The sequence below is a fragment of the Epinephelus moara genome, chromosome 8, assembly GCF_006386435.1.
Source record: "Epinephelus moara isolate mb chromosome 8, YSFRI_EMoa_1.0, whole genome shotgun sequence".
In the NCBI taxonomy this organism is placed as follows: domain Eukaryota; kingdom Metazoa; phylum Chordata; class Actinopteri; order Perciformes; family Serranidae; genus Epinephelus; species Epinephelus moara.
The window spans coordinates 42,275,178-42,297,099 of record NC_065513.1 but is presented as its reverse complement, the minus strand read 5'-3'; the positions used below and the strand labels follow the sequence as shown (position 1 = coordinate 42,297,099).

At 42.0% G+C, this 21,922-nt stretch overlaps 1 protein-coding gene across 2 annotated transcripts in view; it reads right to left on the bottom strand.

Annotated features, from left to right (window-relative positions):
- The window catches only part of sh2d3cb (SH2 domain containing 3Cb), a 51,573-nt gene that overhangs the window by 28,126 nt on the left and 1,525 nt on the right, over positions 1-21,922 (bottom strand). The window contains exons 2-4 of one of the 2 annotated variants that reach the window (XM_050050206.1): positions 14,460-15,195; positions 2,928-2,967; positions 1,500-1,628 (exon numbers count right to left, since the gene is read on the bottom strand). In XM_050050206.1, the coding sequence (XP_049906163.1) occupies positions 1,500-1,628; positions 2,928-2,967; positions 14,460-15,195 (905 nt within the window). Of the gene's footprint in view, positions 1-1,499; positions 1,629-2,927; positions 2,968-12,773; positions 13,088-14,459; positions 15,196-21,922 lie in introns of those variants that run through there. The other variant, XM_050050207.1, reaches the window with a different exon arrangement.

Genomic DNA, 21,922 nt, shown 5'->3' with positions numbered 1-21,922 from the left:
CTGTCAACCAGGTCTAATAATAAGAATAATATTGTATATATTCAATCATCCCTCTATTCGCCTAAATAATGACTGTTTACTGTGTTACTGCAGCTAATTAGAGGAACTCCTGCATTTTGTTTTGTTTTGGTTTTTGTTTGGTTTGGTATAAATCTAAATTTCTGAACAAGATTGTGCCTTCAAACTATCAGCTCAGCTGGTGTTTGAACAGAGCTTCATCTTGTGGTTGAATCACTGCATTACTCTTATTCATGAGAGTTTAAGGTCATAACACAATTCAGATGTTTTATTTTAAAGTAAAACTCAAGGTAACGTCCCAGTGGCCAGTTTTGTTTTGGATCCTGTAGTTAAAATAGGATCATTAAGCTCCACTTCTTAACCAAAAAACTAAGTTTGAATCATCTGAATAGTAAATTACCTAAATGATAACAATGTAATTTACTGTAAAATTTTTAAATCCTGTAAAAAAGATGCTTTGTTCACTTTCCTAACAACGAATGAAACTAGGGTGATTTTTAGGTTTATTAGTGGCTATCTCACTAACTAACAAGATACATTACATACTGTACAACATACATACAACTAATCCTTAAATAGAGAAATACATGTGGCACGGACACAACATGTCACGTAAGTTATTACCACAGCTGGTTATTGAGGGTTTGGAAGCGTAGACTATATGAACAAGTTTTTAATTAATTCTCAATAATAAACAACAGGATGTATTGATGTGATTGATTTATTCTAATGTGAAATATAAATAACACCCACAGGGTTGCTCCTCTGTTTCGCATATTGTCTGGTATGATGCGGTATTCACATATAATAATTTTTAAACAGACTGCACTCATTATTTAGACAGTTTTATGCATTTTTTAATCAGCCAGCTCTGTGACATTAATGATACATGCCCACGATACGCCACCAGTTTGCCCAAACTCGTGTCAGCCCTGCATCGCCAGTCGCTTGTGACTAGAGCTTGATCAGCTGTCTTGATGTAAGCACCGGGAGCACATGTCATGCCCTCTCATTGCTCCGCCAGCCTGATCCACATCACAGGTATCCCAGCATGCTTTGTGTAGCAAATCAGTCGCTTCCAATATACAAAGAATGGAAGCCAATTTATGGTCATGTATTATTGTGTATAGTGGGCATGCACCGTAAAGTTGAGCAGTGTAGTGCCTGCACAGCAACGATGGCAATGAGAATAAGAATTCTGAATATAAAATATGGTTTAGCAAACTTAAGTTTATGTTTTTTGTTGAACTTATAATAATATAATCATTTAAGGAATTATGCATGACTAATATTTTTCTAATTAACGTTAAAAAAAAATCTCATATACTCCCTGCAGTACTCCAAAGTACAACTAGAGGTACCCATACCCCCATCTGAGAAACACTGGGTTAAGATTAAGGTAAGCCTAGTGACAAACATAAAACCTGTGTGTGTGTGTGTGTGTGTGTGTGTGTGTGTGTGTGTGTGTGTGTGAGGCAGACCTCCCAGGGGATGCGTCCATGGTACCAGGCGTGGCTCTTCAGGTTGCTGCCGCTCAGCTTCAGCTCCTCCTCCAGCTGCTTCCTCAGTTTCTCCGTCGCCGGCTCCAACCAGAACTTGTCTTTGGAGAACTTAAAGGGCATCACAGGTGCACAATCAGACACGACAACCCGACAAAACAAACACAAAAGAAAACATTAGTTTAAACCAGTCATGTGGCATCTTCTGGCTTTAGGTTCACATCCCAACAGATATGTTTACTGTCTGCCGCATCTCTGCTGCTTCCTGCTGTCTAAATATGGCAAACCAGACTCCACTCTTTCCTTAAAAACCTACGTGAAATGTTTGCCCTCTGAGTGAACGAGCATTGTGGGTAAATCTGGTCGAACTGCAGCCCTTTTCAGCTCTGTTTTTGTGTGAATGTGTGTGAGGACAGAGGGGGATGAGGAGGGAGGACGGACAGCTCTGGCATTCCCACACTGGCATCGACACTGGCGACACCAGGGGCCCGAGACCGAGACCCATGCTGGAGTCTTGGCCTCGTCGCCTAGGCAACGTCATTGTGTAATGGGGGTCATCACTCAGTGGTGCTTTGTCTGATGCGTCTTTATACAAATACAAAAAAAAAAAAAAAAAACGAAGATACTGTATATCAAGAGTTTACACCGACGCCAGGCTGGGAATGCTTTTGTTCAGACACACGCACACACACACACACACACACACACACACACTCTAGTTACTGTTACAACACTGTGTTATAGGTGACATGTTGTTTTTCTTCTCCCTGACACCTCCCACCCCTCGCTTTTTGACACAATGGTTTGTCCCACTGGACTGTGAATCAAGGGCTGGGCATCGGGCCAGGACCACTTCAAAACAACATGAGAGAGTGTGTGTGTGTGTGTGTGTGTGTGTGTGTGTGTTTTAGAGATGGAAAAGACCTGGAAGCCCCTAATGAATAGCTTTAATTTCATTAGCATTATCATTCATTGCCAGCTTGTCCCTTTCAGACAAGTGTGTTTGTCAAGTATCCAATTATAAGTCAATGAACTGGAAATTCTCTCGCTCTCTGTGTCTCCTTCTACCTTTTCCAGGCAGAGCTGCCGGCCGGCTGAATCGAGGCCACCGCGGTTACCAGTGGCAACCACAGCAGCTTTAAAGTATTTCCCCACAGAGGACCGCATTCCCCGAGTCCTTTCTGTCACCCGTCCTGATTGAATTAGAGCCTGAGTGCCGTGTGTGGAGGATCACAGCAGCAGAGTTTTAATTTAACCTTTAACTGAAAATGGTGCCGCTGCTGAGAACAGAAAGTGTTTTGTCTGACAAGAGGAAGAGAGAAGAGCAGCATCACTGCAAAAAGGAAGCCAAGTAAACAAGATAAGAGTGTTAGATGAAAATAGATTTGGAGTCATAAAGAGGAAGCCTACCTTCACATATTCCCCGCTGCTGTCTGTCAGGTCCTGCTGACTGAAAAACAAAAGAAACGAGAAGTTGAATCAGAAAAACTCAGTAATGCTTTTTTATAGAGATCCCTAACCCTTCACTGTTGTTTAAGACATTTTTCTGCCTTTGCTTGACCAAAAGGATTTATTGTATATTTGGATATTATATCACGGAGCCCTGAGACAGGATGACTTGTAAACATCAGTGTTCTTTGTAAACTCTGGTTAGCTGGTCCTCCCTGACCTGCTGTACACTGAAGTACTGACCCACACTTACTGTAAGGGCCTTTGTGATGGTCCGACAAGCTGTCGGAGCTAGCATGAAGCCCACACTGTAACCAACTGCACCCCCTGAAGAAATATTATCAAATTTTTGGACAAATGAAAGAGTGATTCCAGAGAGAAGCAGACAGAGGGGTCTACAGTGTGTGTTTGAAGGATATATCCAGGATGTCAAACTGACTCAGCAGCAACAACAGGTTAAAAAGACAAAGATAGTTAGAAGTATAACAGTGCAGATCACAGTAAATGAACCACCACATCACTGAAAATTGAAACGTAGGACAATGAAAATAAAGGGGATTTTCGCCGATGTTCAACCAGCTGTGTGTCATCTCGCTGAATGCCACTACTGCTGCCAGCCAACGGGCAGACAGGGAGCCTTCGGGGAAGCCAAATACTGTTCATCTGCACACACTGTGATGACACACAGCTGGTTGAATATGAGCAAAGTCTCCCTGCTTCCCTTCACTGGATCCTGTACAGCAGGGTCGGTCTTTGTTTCACTGTCATAATCATTACAAAGCAAAAGCAGCATGTGTATACATTCAGTAGGCTATATCTTCAGTAGCTAGCTAGCTAACCCTACACTTTTCAGGGTCTGATTTTGGTTTTGGAACGGGGAAGAAACGTATATCTTTTTCCAACCTCTCCAGGTAACGAGTATCATTAATGGTGGGACTTAGCAAAGGGTCAGCTGTTCCCAGTGGTAAATGGACCTGCACTTGTTCAGCACCTTTCTAGTCTTCCAACCACTCAAAGCGCTTTTTACACTATGAGTCACATTCACCCATTCACACACTGGTGGCCGAGGCTGCCAAACAAGATGCCACCTGCTACTCAATAACCATTCACACACTCTCACACACTGATGGAACAGCCATCGGGAACAATTATGGGTTCAGTGTCTTGCCCAAGGATACTTCGACTTCTGACGGGAAACTGAATTGAATCTATGCTTTCTTCAAAACCAGTTATGTGACTAGTTCGTTTCCACAATGCTCCTGTGTTCAGTGAGGTAAAATGACTCTTTATTAATGGTGTCTGTCTTTGATCAGTTTCACTGATTCTGCAGGAGTTGTGTGAGAGTTTGTAAACAGATGTTTTGATATAATTGTGCTGTTGTTTAATGTGGCCCCCTATGACTTCAATTCATCAAGAATTTTCTTCTTTTTTGGATTATTTGTTTATCATGGAGGCATGCGAGAAAAACTTCAGGAATTCAATGTAACAAGTGGCAAGTACTTCATACACAAATGGCTATTTTGAGGGTGAAGTGTTCCTTTAAAAGTGAAATTAAAGTTGTTTCCAAAAGAAAATGAACATTTTTTTATGGTTTACAGTTGCATTTTTGTTTAATTCTGACATGAGTCTAATCCACTGCTGCCTGTGTCAATGGGGCTTTTCTGGCCAAAGTTTCTCCTCAGATCGATGTGCTTTGGTACTGATTATGATAAAATATCAATTTACTAAAGAGAACATATGTAATTAATCCAAAAAATAATCATTCAGTGTTTACTGACTATTTTGTAAGTTACAAATAAATATAATTAAAAGTAGAAGTGTACCAATCAAACAACATATCTATTTTACCTTTAATCAGTACCAGATACAGTAGTTATTCCCAAGAAACTCCAGAGAAATTATTTGGTTCTGGGGCTCTTAAAATAAGTTTCTGAGTATGATTTTTAGTTTAACATTAATCTGCTTCGTCAGGATTGTGTGGGTGGGGTTTGATCAGATGTTATTAATTCTGGCATATCCCTGGCAACATGAACAAACAATCCAACAACTGTGATCAGATACAGGTTCAGATTTTTATATTGCTCAATTCAGTGGTGACCAGATCTTAAAAAAAAAAACAGATCTGGGACAGAGAGTATGTTTGTATGGGACACTGAGGGGGACATATTACCAACGCTGAGAGGCTGCTGAAATGTTTGATATAATGAATGTTTAACTTAAAGAATAAACATTTCTTTTCTGCCTCACATGTACTGTGTCGCTTCATGTCATATTCCCCTCATGTGAAAATGAAAAATAACTCAAAATTCACAAACTAGAATTACCACCCCACAGTTACACGCCTCTGTGCACCAGTCAAGTTTCTCATATAGTTTACATCCATGTCTGTGAAAACATGGATGCTCCACACATATCTTCCCCCCGGCAGCAGACAGGATCTATATACTTAGCACAGTTTGAAGATGGACACCCAAGATTAGAGTCACCAATTCAGTATCTGACCAAATGCCTCCTCTTCTGTTCCTCAGTTATGACGTTGAGTAACGGCCAGAAAAGTGTTTTTTGCAGAACATTATGATGTCACAGTGAAGCTGACCTTTGACCTTTTGGATATAAAATGTCATCGCTTCATTATTTCATCCTGTTTGACATTTGTGTTGTTTTCTGAGGTCACAGTGACCTTGACCTTTCTTCTTTTGTTTTTTGAAGATTATTTTTTGGGGGTTTTGCCTTTATTTGATAGGATAAATATTGAGTGTTAAAGGGGGAGAGAGAGGGGGAACGACACGCAGCAAAGGGCTGCAGACCAGAATCGAGCCTGCGGGCCGCTGCAGCAGTTTCACAGCCTTTGTACATTGGGCGCCTGCTCTACCCCCTGAGCCACCTGGCGCCCCAACCTTGACCCCTTGACCCCTTCCAGTCACTTCATTGTTGAGTCAAGGTGAACATTTCTTCCAAATTTGAAATCTGAAGAAATTCCTTGAAGGTATTCTTGTGATTTCATGTTCGCAAAAATGAGACAGGCAAGGTCACAATGACTTTGACGTTTGACGACCAATATCCAGTCACTTCATGCTTGAGTCCAAGTGAATATTTGTGCCAAAGTTGAAGAAATTCCCTCAAGATGTTCTTGAAATATCATGTTCATAACAATGAGACAGATGAGGATTCACAAGGATGGGACAGACAGATGGATGAACAGACGGACGGACAACCCAAAAATGGGCTATCTCCAGTGTGGAGGCATAACACCTCTGAGAGTCACCTGTCACTGGCTCAGTTACAAGTCGCTTCCATGTCTTTGCTGCAGCTGACTTTCTTTCTCTTTGTGATGGTTTCCATCATATTCCACCTAAAACTGCAAAGCTTATGCCTTCCTGGTGACTCCCAATTTTCCCTGTTGGGCGTAGCGTATATGACAGTGACAGGTTCACCTGCACTTGACCCGCTACATGTGTGCAGTTTGATTGACATCAAACGCAGCCCCATGGTGACAGCCTTCCCTGCTGTCCTCACAGCCACTGGATAAAAGACAGATTTTAGAAAAGCGTCTGTCCTGCAGTGGTTTGACTTCTGAAAAAACTAGAGCCAATAAATGTCATCGCTCAATATCTGGGACGTGGGACAAGGGAGAGAAATGCTGTGCAAAGTTGCTGTGGAAAGTTCTCAAATGAAGTCAAGAATTTTGATTTAATAAAATGAAATAATGATGAAAATATGATGAAATCTGTCCAAATATTTGACGCCAACTTTCAGTACTTTATTGTTTTTAATACTCAATCTTACCGACACATTGTGGTTGTAAACAAAAAAGTATTTAGGTTCTGTACCCTGCTCTAAGTACTGTAATAGCAGTACCTAAAGTAGCAGTAGTCGCAGTACAGTCAGTCAGGGTAGGAACATACTGTTTTCTGTCTGTCTGTCTGTCTGTCCTGTTGCACAACTCTGACAGCAGCAGTGTGTTAATGCGACACCACCCAGCAACAGCTTCCCACATAACAAACTGCTCCAGGGAGGACGGGGAATATCTCTGCTGCTGTGTGAAACCACATATCTGCAAACAATCTGTTTTTCAGGTCTGAAGCAAAAGAAACTTCTTTTCTCCCCCGACGTCCGTCCAGTGATCGCAGCAGCTGGCTCCTCACCAGGTCTGACGGCTCGAGGAGCCTCAAAACTCAGCTGCACACACGGAGGAGCACAAACATGTTGGACTGATGTCAGAAAAAAGGGGAAAAACAAACTGTAGTTGTGTGGTTTCTCTCTGACAGCAGTGATACGTCGTGTCAGTGAGACAACGTTGGCAATGTGGAACTTTTTTTTTTCTTTTTCCGGGGTCACTCTGCTGTTTCTTAACATGCTGCATATTTCCATGAGTAACATCAGGGGAGGTGACCTTTTGTTCCCAAACACAAACTCTGAGAGCAAACACACACACACACACACACACACTCACACACACGCACGCACATAAAACATATTGCATGAGAATCTCCCTGACTTTCAAAAGCTTCACTTGCAAGCCTCATGTTTTATTTTATGTCCTGAACTGGTGCTTGTATCAGTTTGGAGCTCATCGTGTGACATCAGAAAACTTGATTTCATGATCAGTTTAAACCCTGGTTAAGGACGTGCAGCTATTTTATTTTCTCATAACACTTGTTGTTTTCCTGTGATTATGAAATAATTCTTTCATCAGCACATAAACCAGATGATGAAGTAAGAGGAGCTCCAAAAGACAACAGGTTTGATTTATTGGCATCATGAATTAACTTCCTCATGACCATGGGAAAATATCAAACAACATTTCATCATCTGGCCCTCGTTATGAGTAAAACACTGGTCCCACACACAGTATTAGTTCTTTGATAACTGCAAATATTGCTGCACATAAAGTATATGTTTAGGGTTTAATTTTATACCTACAGAATTTTAAAACATAGGCTTGTAATTAATGTCTTTACTGTCAAAAAACTGAAGCGATGTTAGTTGGAAAACAGTTCATCTTTAGGTCTTGTCAACACATACATGGGTATTTTTTAAAATGTAGCTTTTCCTGCGTGATTTGGTCTTTCGTCCACATGCAATCACTGAAACTGGACCTTTTGTAAATTTCATTCCAGGGTCAAGATCTAGAAAGTTTGTTTTCAGTGTTGATATGCAGACGGGGGAAAACAAAACTTTTGGCTTGAGATGTCAGAGTGTGCTGTGACCTCCTTTGTGACTTAAACATTGAGTCAATTCATTTAGTAAGAGTTTGGTGAACTCTGACAAGTGAACTGACCGATACAAGCAGTTTGACCTCTGAGGGAACAGAGACAAAATGTTCTCAATAGAGGAAATTCTTGTAGCTTGTTAGATGTGTCCTGTTTATAAAACTGGATGGTGCTGCTCTTCAGCTGCTCGGAGCACAAACTGCTTCACAAAATGTGGTTTAAAGGTAGGATCTGGAGGATTTTCTAACAAAACAAAATATAGACATATACAAATGAAATCCTGCTTAATCATCACCTATGGGCTTCTACTCATGTGTGGTGGTGACTCTGTTTGCAGAGCTCCTGCCCTTTAACTGTATTTTGATGTTTTTGTGAGCTCGGATCGCTTCTGGGCGGAGATTTCCCCAGCCAATGAGAGAGCCAGGTGCCGTGCCCGAGCGTGTCCGAGCGTGCACCAGCGCGAGCCTTGCCTGAACCTCTTCTGTGAAGCCTTCTTCTGTACCTCCGGGCTCCGTACACCCGGGAGAGTTGAGCCTGATAGGAGGGGCCAAATTTGAATGTGTGTTTACAAACAGCAACTGGAAAATCCTCCAGACCCTACCTTTATAGATAGTTATGAGACACAAGTCAATGATACAAATACAGCTTTTGATGCTCAGAGCTTTTCTGCCCAGTAAATGTAACTAAATAGATTAAGAATATTTGGAATTACCACCTCAAGGTTTTATGCCTCCACACACCGGTCAAGTTGCACCAAAATCTCATCAGTTTATTTTCAAGTACAAGTGGACGTTTGTGCCAAATTTGAGGAAAGTCCTTTTTGGAGATATCACAGTCACAAGAATGAGATGGATGCAAAGTCACAGTGACCTTTGACCACCAAAATCTAATCAGTTCATAGAATCAAAGTGAACGTTTGTGCCAGATTTGAAGGAATTCCATTATTGTGTTTTTAAGACATCACGAATGATAAGAATGAGACAAAGTCACAGTGACCTTGACCTTTGACCTATCACCACATAATTCAACTAGGCCATTTAACTGGACTACTGTCCTTGTCCCAGTATACAAGCACGGGAGGGGAATCCATTTATTGACCCAAGTATGTGCGACTCCGCCATGATAGGTGGAGATATGCCCCCTTCCATCTTGTTAGTATTGGACCTTTTTCCTGTTTACCTATTACGTCACAGACCAAACAATGGACAAACAAGTTAGCTACGGTTAGCTAGCAGCATCCCATCCGTGTATTTTAAAATATTTAACTCTTTCAGCTGACACAGCATGAACTGTGTGTCCTCATCCATCCAAACAGTCACAGCTCTGGATGTAGATTTCTCTAGCGACAGTAGTTTGACAACCAGCCTTACCAGTCGTCCCTTTGTCGACAAGTTTTCAGAGTATTTCACCTAGAAACCAGGGTAATTTTACTGTGCTACTTTGTCATGTGGTTGACCTCAAGTTTGTTTTCATGTTTGTGCAAAAGGACAGCCGACCGTCAGCCGACCTGCTCAGCTGATAAACTCTTAGATTTATTCTTGTATTCATGAAGGACAGCTGTAGATATCAGTCAGACCATGACAGTGAGCCTTCACTACAGTGAACCTCTCCCCTGTTAAATAACACATGTGTGTGTCTGAAGCTCTGTCATATCATGGTCACAAACTGCTCTGAGAGCTCAGCGAGGGGGGAACTCCCTCTGCCTGGGGGCCGCGCTCCCCAAACCAGCATCAAATTTTACAGCACTTCCTGTTCCTTCAGCCAACATGAGACACACTCGTATCATCTACACACACACACACACACACACACACTCTGTGGTTCAAAGCTCCCATAATAACCCAAAACAAATATGACACCACCTACATGCGTCCACGCAGAGCGGAGGCTGCTGAGGTTTACTACAGAGAGGCACATAAAGTGGAAAAAGAAACACAGTCGGTGACTTTTCAAACGAAGGTCAAGGTAAACCTCAATAACCACTTCTGTTTTCCCCTTAATGAATGAGTCAGAGCTGAAGTACCACAGTAGCATCAGGTCAGGAAACCACCGATCAGCTCCTCAGAATCCGGTCAGTGACTAACGGAACTCTGAAATACGTCTGTGAAGTGAATCCTGATTCACCACCTCTCTGTGAAGGTCTGCTTCAGCTCAGGAGACTAAATGACATAGTCAAGTTAAAGGAAAGACACTGTTGGTACAAGACGGGATGCAAAACACGATCTTTGATCATCCAACCATTCACCCCGAACCACCTCATGGGAGTTTTGCAGTAGTAACGTCACACTGCCTTCGACTTCCGCACGACCACAGGAGGTCACATGTCAGGAGTAGAACATGACAGGAGTTTGTCTCATACCAGTCGCCAGAATAAATGCTGACATTCTACCTTTCTGCGAACCATGAATACGTGACAATCGGGCATTTCATCTGTGTCATATCAACGTTTCTAAAGGAGCTGGAGGTGATGGTGGATGGCATCACCTGGGCGAGACAGCCGCCATCTGCAGATGAGACCAACAAACGACAAAAAACGTTGTTTTTTTTTAAGCAAGTCATTGTTGTGTTTCCAGCTGCCTTTCAGCTCCCATACGTGGAGAATTTAAGGGACATGTCGTGTGTTTCCTGTGGGGAAAGTGTAATGTAGAGCGGTTGTTTTTCACAGAGACACTTACTGCCATGATAGAATCACAAAACTCTGTTGTTTTAAGCTAAACCATGTTTTTTTCCTGACCATAACCAAGTGGTTTTTGCCAGAGAGAGATCATCAGTCAGAGACCCTTCAGTCAACTGAGAGTCCATCAAGTTGAGCAGTCTTTTTTTTTTTTAATTATTATTCATTCAGTGCGCAGTGTACTTCTGGGGACGTTTCGGTACAGGCAGCTGCAGACACAGAAGCAGCTGCCTGGAGGCTTTGCCCAGTGAGGCTCCGAGATAACTTTAAAGGTTAAAGCAAAAAAGGTTGTTGGACATTTCCAACACGCTGTTGCATAGTTGGCTTGTTTACTATATCACAAAAATGTCGGTGTTGCACTAAACATTCCACTGACCCCCGTTCAAACTCTTAAACTCTTTGAGTCAGGACCATTTTAGTCAAAGAAAACTTTATGTCCTTTTGCAGTATTATATTTGGTGGCATGGTTTTGTTCTGGGGCCTCTGTGCCTTTCCTCCAGGCCTACGCAGAAAGCCTGCATCTCAGAGAGCGCACCTCTCTGCCCTTCCACGCACATACAAGGAAAGCCTAAGGCAAAGAGAGCAAATGTTCCTGCCCTTCCTCATTTTTTTCCTTTACATTTTTACATTATGTTTATTTCCTCCTTAAACAGAACACATTGTCAAGGACTAGTACCATTATTGATTTTGGTGCATTTTTATTTTCTGTGCAGTGTCAGATTAAAAGAATAAATAAATAAAATGAATCCCTTTGTACCTTTATAGGACAAAAAATGTCTCCATCAAAAAAAAAATTCACAAAATATTGTATATTAATAATATTTTCCACTTTCACTGACTCCATTTTTTTAACCAACTTCAGTCCTAATCATAAACATTAAGTATTCATTTTCAGTTATATTTTTCCTCCCATACTAAAATGATAATTAATGATACACTTTTGTTTTAATTTTTATTTTTCTTATTTTGTTTTCATTTTGATGCATTTTATTTTTCGTGAAGTGTCCAGAGGTCAAAAAGAAATGTGCACAAAAGGTTTCATAAAATATCATATATTAATATAATTTTCCACTTTCACTGAATTGGGTTTTTTTGGGGGGTTTTAATTTTACTTCACAGTCAGTGATTAGCAACAACATTGATTTTGATGCTATACATTACAGTCTTGGATATGTCAGTGACTAGCGAACAACACTGACTTTCACGCCACAGCCACCCCGTCCGCCTGAGAAGTAAAGAACAGTCCCTAAAGTCAGAAAAGTGTCACAGCCTGAAGGAGACATCTACACTGTGAGATGATGTGAGAAAATATCTGGTGTCACATATCAAACAGCTTCCTGTAACAGCCAGAGATCAAAGTCAGGTGTAAATCAGGTCAGCCAGGAGCAGGTAGGACAGACAGACAGACAGACAGACAGACAGACAGACAGACAGCATGAAGTGAAACAGGCTGCTGCATCTCTGCCAAAAAACTCTTATCACTATTCTGACTGGAAGCAGAGCGGGATCAAATTCCTCCTCTTATGTAATTTACAGCCTGGTCCAGTTTCAGCCTGCACTCCTCCATGTAACACAGACAGACCGACAGACAGGCAGGCAGTCAGTCAGACAGACAGACAGACAGCAGACCAGCCCCCTCTCTCATCAAAGTCGACTAGTTGTAAATGTTTTACTGGTCTGAAGCTTTTCATGTTTAAAGGCATCAAACTAACTGAAAACACGTTTGTCTCTGCTCTGAAAGCATCACACACACAAACTACACACAAACTACACACAGAACACAAATAACTCAAGCTCAAATATTAAGAAATGTCCAACTTGTAGAAAACTCCTGGAGCACTTAAACGCATCACATTTGTCCTCTAAAGTATCAGCCCGACACTACAGACTTTACATTAACTATAATATGAGTCCTCTCACCTTGTCTGTCCCTCCCCGCAGCGGACTGACCGACACTTAACGTCCCCGACTTCACACATGTTGTCCCGCACGCTCCGACCCGCACTGCCGCTCAGAGGGACCCAGCTGACTGACTGAAGCGCGGCGGCAGGAGCGAGCTACTGCGCATGTCCGCTCTCACAACTACTACTGAATTTAATGTATCTTAATGATGATGTATGTCAGGGCAGCTGTTTATTGAAACTTTATTTTATTTTCATGACTTTTTCTTGTTTTATTGCGACTTTATTCTAATAATATTTCAACTTTTTGAAATCATAGTAAACTGCAAGGGACTGTTCTTTACTTATCAGAGGAGGGGGAGGGGTGTGACTTTGTTTTAATTATTTTTTGTTAACTTATTAATTTATTTATCTATTTTTTAAAAGTCCCTAAAGCTACAAATATTTTTCCTTGAGCTTCAGAGATAAGACTTTATAATCCCACAGTGGGAAAATTCACGTTACAGCAGCTCAAGAGTCAGACGCAAGATACAAAAAGCAAACAAAAAAAAAAAAAAGAGCGCTACAATAAGGATGAAAATATTACAAAAATACAAATTGCATAAATTAAATAATATGAAATCTAAAATCTTTATGTCCATGATTAATAGCTGCAGAGGATAGTTAAAAGTTGCAGACGAAATCCTGGAGTTAAAAATTTTTTTTTGGTTTTTCACACTTGTCGTGCTGGTTAGTTCATGCAAATGGTTTATTTTTAAATGAGATACTGTCGGAAATGTGAAAATCCAATGACAATTCCTGTTTTTAAAGTTGTCATTTTGGTCATTTTTAGAAAATCCTGACAGGTTTGGAAGGCATGTTTTCTTTTAAAACAAAATATCTGTAGTAAAATAAGTACAGATACAACCATTTTAAAGTTTTATGCCCCTCCCATCAGCCAAAATAAACAAAGCATAAGTCCCTCCTCAGTGTTTGATAAATTATTTGACATGCCTCCCCCTCTCTGCACCACCCCCGTCCCTTTTATAAGTAACGAACAGTCCCTAATAGTAACACGTATCAGCTCATGATTAATTTCATGTGATTATTTTTTAGTCAAATTATACGATAAAATAAGATGAATTATATACAACTGGTATTAAAACAGCAATAGGGTTTTGTTATATTATTTAGTTCCTTATCTTTATTGGTGGTGTTATTCATTACTGTTAATATTCAAAATAGAGTCTAAAGTTTTAAATAAATAATATGTATTAAAAATGATATTTTTAACACTGAATTGTAAGATTATTTCTGGACCACGTACTTGGAGTTTAAATGTTCCCTTAATATGTTTGTGTTTAAAAAGATTTCTAGTGCCACAAAATAACAAGATACTGTGATAAAAATAAAAAATTATAAATTTAACCAGTGCAGCAGGCAGCCTTATTCTGTCCAGTATCAAGTCACTCAGTTCTTAAATTCTTAAAACAAGCTGATTTGCAGTTGAAACAAGTTGAAATAATCTCACCACAACTACAGATTCATGAGAAAATAAGACTTAAACCTACATGAGAGTTGACAGGAAGGAGATCTGTAGCTTTAACCCATGCTGTATATCCTCTGAACTAAAGTTTAAAGAGCAGACTATAAAAAAACAAACCACAGACTATTTTTGGGACCGTCGCTGCATCTTTCTCAAAGTGTCATAAATTCACTTTCTCACCTGTCAACACGCTTCACTTCCTGCGAGCCGTTCACAGTCCTTGTGGTTTCCTGTGTGCTGGTGACGCCTCGCCGCCTCTCTGTTTGCTCGCCCATGTGGCTGCGAGCTGCTTCAGCTATCGGGTCCATCGGCACATACACATCCTGCGACGGAGCCACTTTGGGGCCGTTAGTTGCCATGTTTGAGGGCTCCATAGCTCTACCTGATTCTAAAGCATCCCTGCTCTGTAAAAAAGACCCCTGGCTCCTAATGGGGTCCGCTGGAGGATCACAGAAGCAAGACTCGGGTGCTGAGGTCAAAGGTGAAGCCCGGCTGAGTGTCGGGGTGGCGGGCAGCGGCCGGGCAGAAACAGGCCGGTCCAGGCTGGTCACACTGAGGCTGGACAGGGCACTGAGCAGAGGGGAGTCTCGGACATGTTCCCCCGCCTTCCACTGGCTCTGCCCTCCACTCACCCTCTCCTCCTCCTCCTCCTCTTTCTTCTTCTTCTTCTCCTTCAGCCCCTTGCAGCTCTTCAACTTCTGGCTGCGGGGCACAGTGCCCACATGTGTGTACATCTCGCTGGAGCGGGCGTAGCTGGGGCTGTGGAGGCAGTCCCCCATGTCATCCACCGCTTGCTCCCCCGCTGCTGATTTGGCACCATCGAGGCTCCCATCATGCTCTGGGATTGCCTTGATGTTGGTCTTCTCTGACGGGCGGCGGGCGGAAAGGTTGGTGAGGCTCCCGAACCATTTGAAACCTGGAGAGCAGGAGGACGTTAACAAGGGTTCACAGAAACATCGTCATCATTAAAGAGACCATTCTATAATGAGTTTTAGTCTCAACGTGTAAATGACGACATCATGAATACAGATAATTACTTCAACACAATCGCCAAATATGAATCAAACTAATCATTTAGAGTGAAATTTAATATCTGTCGGATAAAAATTGCCTTGACTTTCATTCAGACGTTGATCTTTACATTTTAAAAGCAGAACGATTGCATGTAACATCCATACAGAGATGTGAGTGGACACAAATCTGCCTCGGATGATACAAATTGAGATGAAAACGTGACCACAGCTGCTGAACGAATTCATTTAGAGGCATGACAAATGGAGAGTGGATCTGGAGGGAAGTAACAGAGACAACTGGAGTTCTTGGTGAGATTTCAGATCAGTCAGAGGCCAAATGTTCACACACACACTGTGCATATGTTGCTACAGTAGCTAGCTAAATGCTATCATCTCTGCAGCTGGTTCATCAGCTGTGTTTGGCAGAATGAACACTGACTGCACAAACCGGCAGTCAAGTTTAGTTTGCACTAGGTCTGAACCTAATAACTTTTTTGATCTTTTATGATTTCATTTTGCGCCACCTTCAGGTCAAACTTGCCAACCTGGTCTCACTTCAAAGTTGTCGAAATCTGTTGCTTGGGCAGTGACTTGCGGCATCAGACAGAAACGTGGTGAAAAGGTGTCATTTAACTTCGGCATAATGAGCTGCTGGTGGCTGTTAAAGTTTAACAGTGCCCAGCGTCGGTCCAACAAACACCGACTTTTACCCAGGAGAGCGGTGTTCACGTCCTCAAGCCAAACCCTGACAAAACCAGCTGTTTTCAAAGCTGCGTTTCCAGCCACTCTTTAGGCACCAAATGTGGATGTTTTTTAGTGACTTGTTTCTGTTTTTCCAGCAGGATAGTGGCATGAGAACAATGATTTTTACCGAGACATCGACAGCTTCTCCAGCCGTGATTGTGACACCAAAACCGTGTATTTTAAGCCCAAACATGATCTGTTCCCAAATCATAGCATTGTCAAAACATAACGTTTCAACAAACCTGCTACATAATAATATATAAATTAGCATGTCCATGTTTTGCAGAAATGTACAGTGGCAATATTTTGCTGATAGGTTCAGAGAATGTTTGTGTCTATTTTGCAGTCACATATAAAACAGGGTTAAGAGCACAGCGGGTGCAGTATCTCAAACTGTATCTCAAACTTCTCTGCAGCTTTTATTATAAAGTCTAACTGCCTAACTTCCTGTAATTCGTCTTAATATCCGGCTGCCCTGCAGGTCCTGACCCCATTGTTGAGTCACTCTGATCTGAGATACTGAATGATGAAGTGCAGGAACTGACTTACTGCTGTTTCAAAAGATGACACACAGTAACACAGGAAAGTACAGCCTGTGGCTGTTAGTTAACCTGGTTATCGGAGCTTTTTAAAGAAGAACCTGACATTGTATTCATGATTACAGCGACCTGCGTATTCCTGCTCAGGGTGCTGGTCTCAGCCAGGTCGTACATTATGTCCTGCCTGAGAGATGTAGTCGTACATTTTGCAGACAGTTATATAATAATGTGAGACTTTAAGTCACCAGTGAGCCCAGCAGCTGCAAACATTTAATTTTCACTTTGTCCTGTGAAACAGAAAAAAATGTTTTCTTTGCCTCGGAGTCATCTGAGGAATGTTGTTGTACCCTCATCTGCAGAAACTCTCATCGTTTCTATTCAGAACTGTGGCCCGTCCCCTGAGATCTCAGCAGTGTTTGATTATGTTTCTGCCCCGGGGACCTATTAGACTGACGGGTATTTATTTCCTCAGCTAAATATAGACTAATTATTTTGAGAAGGAGACAGGAGGGAGATGATGGAGGTGCAGATGCAAATAAGTTGTTTTTATTTTATTTATTTTTTTATGTTAAAGCCAGCAGATAAATCGGCTGATATGGAGTCCTGTCGAGTTTGACTGAATGTTTTTTAATCATCTTACAGTGAAAATATAAAGGTGGTGAATTCACGTAGAGCAACAGAAATAGACGTGAATACTTGCTAAATTTGCTGTCGTGAGAGCCTATTATGGCAAGTCCAAATGACAAATCAGATTCAAGATTCAAGATTCAAGATTAACTTTATTGTCTCACAAAGTGAGAAATTTGTTCTGGGCCGTTCGCCCATGCTGCAGCCACAACACAGAACATACAATACGATACAACACAATACCAAATATACAATAGATATGCGCATTCCATATCATACAAGGTGCCAAAAAGTGCAAGAAACATGGTGAATTGATCACTGTTTAAACTCATTTTCTTCAACAATAAAAAAATGCTGTTACAAACTGTCAGGACATTACATTTATCCAGAGGCAATATGGCCCTGAAATAATGTCACTACTATTATAATAATTCATTTGGGAAGTTTTTTTTCCCTTAAACTGAGTAAGGCTAACAGTTTCCCCCCGCTTCTAGTCTTTGTGCTAAGCTAGGCTAAACACCTTCTGGATCAACACCTTCTCACTCCCAACTTGTCTAATCCAGCAGCTCAGTCTGAGGCCTTAATCTTCAAACTATAAAGCTCTAGGTTCCCCTTTAGTGACAGTTTTGGTCGCTCAGGGACAGAGTACTAATTTCTGTTTATAACATGCACACTGTCTTTTCAAAATAAACTTCTGTGTTAACAGGAGACGTTGGTTTCATCACCAAAACTACTTTAGGTTTGGGCAACCCAAACTACTTGGTTATGTTAGAAAGAATGTAATTAGTAATCTTACTATATAATGACGAAAACTGTGTGTGTGTGTGCGTGTCTGTTCCACGTTTTTCTCCTCACTGACTTGGTCAATCCATGTGAAATTTGGCACAGTGGTAGAGGGTCATGGGAGGATGCCAATGAAGCAATATTACATCAATTGGCCAAAGGGGGGCGCTATAGCAACCCATTGAAATTGCAAACTTTGAATGGGCATATCTCATGCCCCGTATGTCGTAGAGACATGAAACTTTGCACAGAGATGCCTCTCCTCATGAGGAACACATTTGCCTCAAGAACCCATAACTTCCGCTTATATAGATTTTCCGCCATTTTGAATTTTTTGAAAAACACTTCAAATGGATCTCTTCCTAGGAAGTTTGAGCGATCTGCATGAAACTGGGTGAACATAATCTAGGGACCAATATCTAAAGTTCCCTCTTGGCAAAAGTTGGAAAACTTACTAAAACTGAGCTTCTATAAGGCAATGAATATTGCGGAGGGCGTGGCTCATCACATAAAGGTGTATAACATCTCAAGGGTTTCACCCATCACCACGCAACTTTGTAGGCATATGACCACACATAATCTGAGGGGACCCCTCCATTATTGACCCCATCAAACAAAATGGGGGCGCTAGAGAGCTCATTTCTTATCTAGGCCTAACCGCCATATGGATTTTTACTAAACTTGGTAGATATGTAGAACAGGACGCCTCAAGGTGACTGGAGAAATTTAACTCTAATTGGCAACTGGGTGGCGCTATAACAACAGAAAAATGCTTCAAAATGGCTAAAATGCGACCGATCGCTGTGGCTCCCCCTGTGGACCAATGTTGGTGTTTCTTTCTAATTTTTGGTATGACTAAGTCATGGTATGGTATGCTGTACTCAATGGGTACGGACTAGTTTAATGTAATTTAAGCAAGTTAGCGACAAGACATGTCATATGAGGTTAACATAGTTTAAAAAACAGGCTCATGCACTGTAAGTCTTCCAAGGAAAAATAATCCACCAAAATTTGTAAATATCCCACGTAATCATGAGCCCGTAATTTGTGCACAACCCAGAAATTTTGGAAGGCTGCGATCACGTGACCAATGCGCTGACAGGAGTGAAAATAAAGAAGGAAGTGATCCCATGAGGTTGGAGGTCGGGGTGGTGGATGGGTCACAAAACACAGGACTTCCCTCAGGAGACTGGTGTTCGGAACCATGTGGTAAACTTTGAGTCATTTTAAGCTTGCCTCGTCACCATGGTTTCTTTTTTTGCCTAAACCTAACCTCCGTAACTTTATGTTAAGGACGTAATGTCACTAGTAGGGCACTTATTCGTAGGATATCATATGAACTGTTGTGTGTATATTTACGTAGGATATCATATTGTAATGTTTCTGAAGTGCCTCCATGAACCAGTCAAACAACGAGCTGCAACATTAACGTGAATTATTAAAATTAATTAACAGAGACTCACACAGGCACAGTCATCACTGTCCCGCTGACTGACCAACGTACTGACTGACTGCGAGCACATAACATTCCTATGAATATCACACATATGAACCGTATAAGGAGACGTTGGGGGGGGGGCAATGTTCCATACGAGACACAAACAGCCGCTTCCTGGGTTAAAATCCTGAGTTTGTTGACACCTTGTACTTTGTTTCTCTTTATACGACGCCACTGCTGTGGATGGGTTCAGACTGGAGTCAGTTAAAAGCCAGGTGCATCTCATGCAGCGCTTAAAGGTGTCTTGTGCCTCAGAATCAGATACTGACAGCCACTGACCAAGCTGCATATTTAACACCCTGGGTCGGGGAGCAGGCTGGCTGGATCTTTCTCTGTACTGAGCTCACAGAGATGAAACTGACTCAGGAGGGGACGGCATACTGCACGATTTCCCAAAATGCTTATCTGTTTCTGTAATTGACACACATCCAAAGACAGTACCAGACAGTGTCAAGAGTTCATCTCTGGGTGGAGCAAGTTGGAGCTGACCTCCGCCCCTCAGCGCTCATGATTCAGAGAGATTTTTGTCATTTCTAAAGCAAAATGTAAAACTGTTCACTGTGTTTTTATCACAGATCACAGATGCACTGACATCCCACACTGATTTGTTTACTGTCCCAAAGTGTCTAACTGGACTGAATGCCCGGCCTTCAGATGCATCATGGGTGAAATTCAGCTTTAAATCGTGAACAACTGTGGAGTCAAACAGCAGAAGAAGAGCAGCACAGAGAGCCGTTGTCCTGTCAGCAGACATTCGTTGTCTTTTCTTAAACTCTGCACTCCGCCGGGCCGCTGTCCATTCACACCGCACAAAGACACGTCTGTGCTTCATTTACAATGCACCAAAACACTGTTTGTGAGTGGAACAAAGAGGCAACACACACTCACACACACACACACACACACACACACACACACACACACTCGCAGTGAAACAAGTGTCAATACATCACTTTCTTTTATAGGAATACACAAATAAACTTGCATCAGCCTCTTTCCCCTGACTCATTATGTAACTCTGTCTCTGTCTGTACAAGGATTTATTTTCCAGAGGTGGAAAGTAACCGAGTACATTTACTCAAGTACTGTGCTAAAGTACAGTTTAAAGGTACATGAGCTTTATATCATGTATTTCCATGTTCTGCTTCAGTTTTTCCTCAGCTGTAAATGTTGTACTTACTCCATTTAGACTTTAGAAAAACATTTGATATATAAAACACAATACATGTTTGAAGACCAAACCTTTTTGGCTTCTGACCCACTGTCACATTTCAGATGTCTATGAGGCGTAGAGGTGAACGAAGTATTCAGATCATTTTAATAAAATGTCCAAATGACAGAGTAAAAATACTCCATAAAAGGTCTGGTGTGTAGAAATGCAACCGAAGTCAAAAACCGGTGCTTGGTCAGTGACTTCTGATGTCAGACACAGATGAAAAAAGCCATCCTTTCATGCCGGCAAGATTCGCGGTCGTTCTCCATTATTGTTTAATGGCGCCTGGCAGCACGGGGGGAAATGTAGCAGGAGAACAACGAAACTTAAGGCAGCAGAAGTCTGAGTAGGGTTGGCGGTAGGGGCTGATGTTCACCCGGGAGGGTGGGTTTTCACGTCCCGTAAGGTTCCTAAACCCAACCATGTGTGTATGTTGGCTAAAAGTAACCACGTGTGCTTGTTGTTGAAGAGAAAAAAATAGAGGGTTAATTTTTCTCCGTCAGGGATCGGAGAATCATAGTAAGAGGGGGGGTGGTGGGTCAACACACACACTGTAGATACGCATGGTATGGCTCGTGGGGCCCGGCCCTCCCGGGCTGTGAGTTGGAGCCAGGGAGACCATTTACATCATGGTGGTGTCGCTAGGTTCCCGGTGTGTGTGTGTGGGGGGGTCCCGTGGCCCTGTGGCGGGTGGGCTGGGTGGCGCCCTGGGGGGTCTGCGGGTTCCTGCCGGAGTTCTGCCTCCTGACCAGCTGTGGTTTTTGGGCCCTCTGCTATGGGGTCTCGATGGGGGACTGGCCGCTCTCTCCTGTGTGTTGGTCGGGGTAATTCGGGGTCTGCGTTGGGCGGTGGGTGAGCGGACCTTCCAGCCCCGCCCATCCGGGGTGCGTCTCTATCCACTGCCTCGTATGTCGTAGAGACATGAAACTTTGCACAGAGATGCCTCTCCTCATGAGGAACACATTTGCCTCAAGAACCCATAACTTCCGCTTATATAGATTTTAGGCCATTTTGAATTTTTTGAAAAACACTTCAAATGGATCTCTTCCTAGGAAGTTTGAGCGATCTGCATGAAACTGGGTGAAATAATCTAGGGGACCAATATCTAAAGTTCCCTCTTGGCAAAAGTTGGAAAACTTACTAAAACTGAGCTTCTATAAGGCAATGAATATTGCGGAGGGCGTGGCTCATCACATAAAGGTGTATAACATCTCAAGGGTTTCACC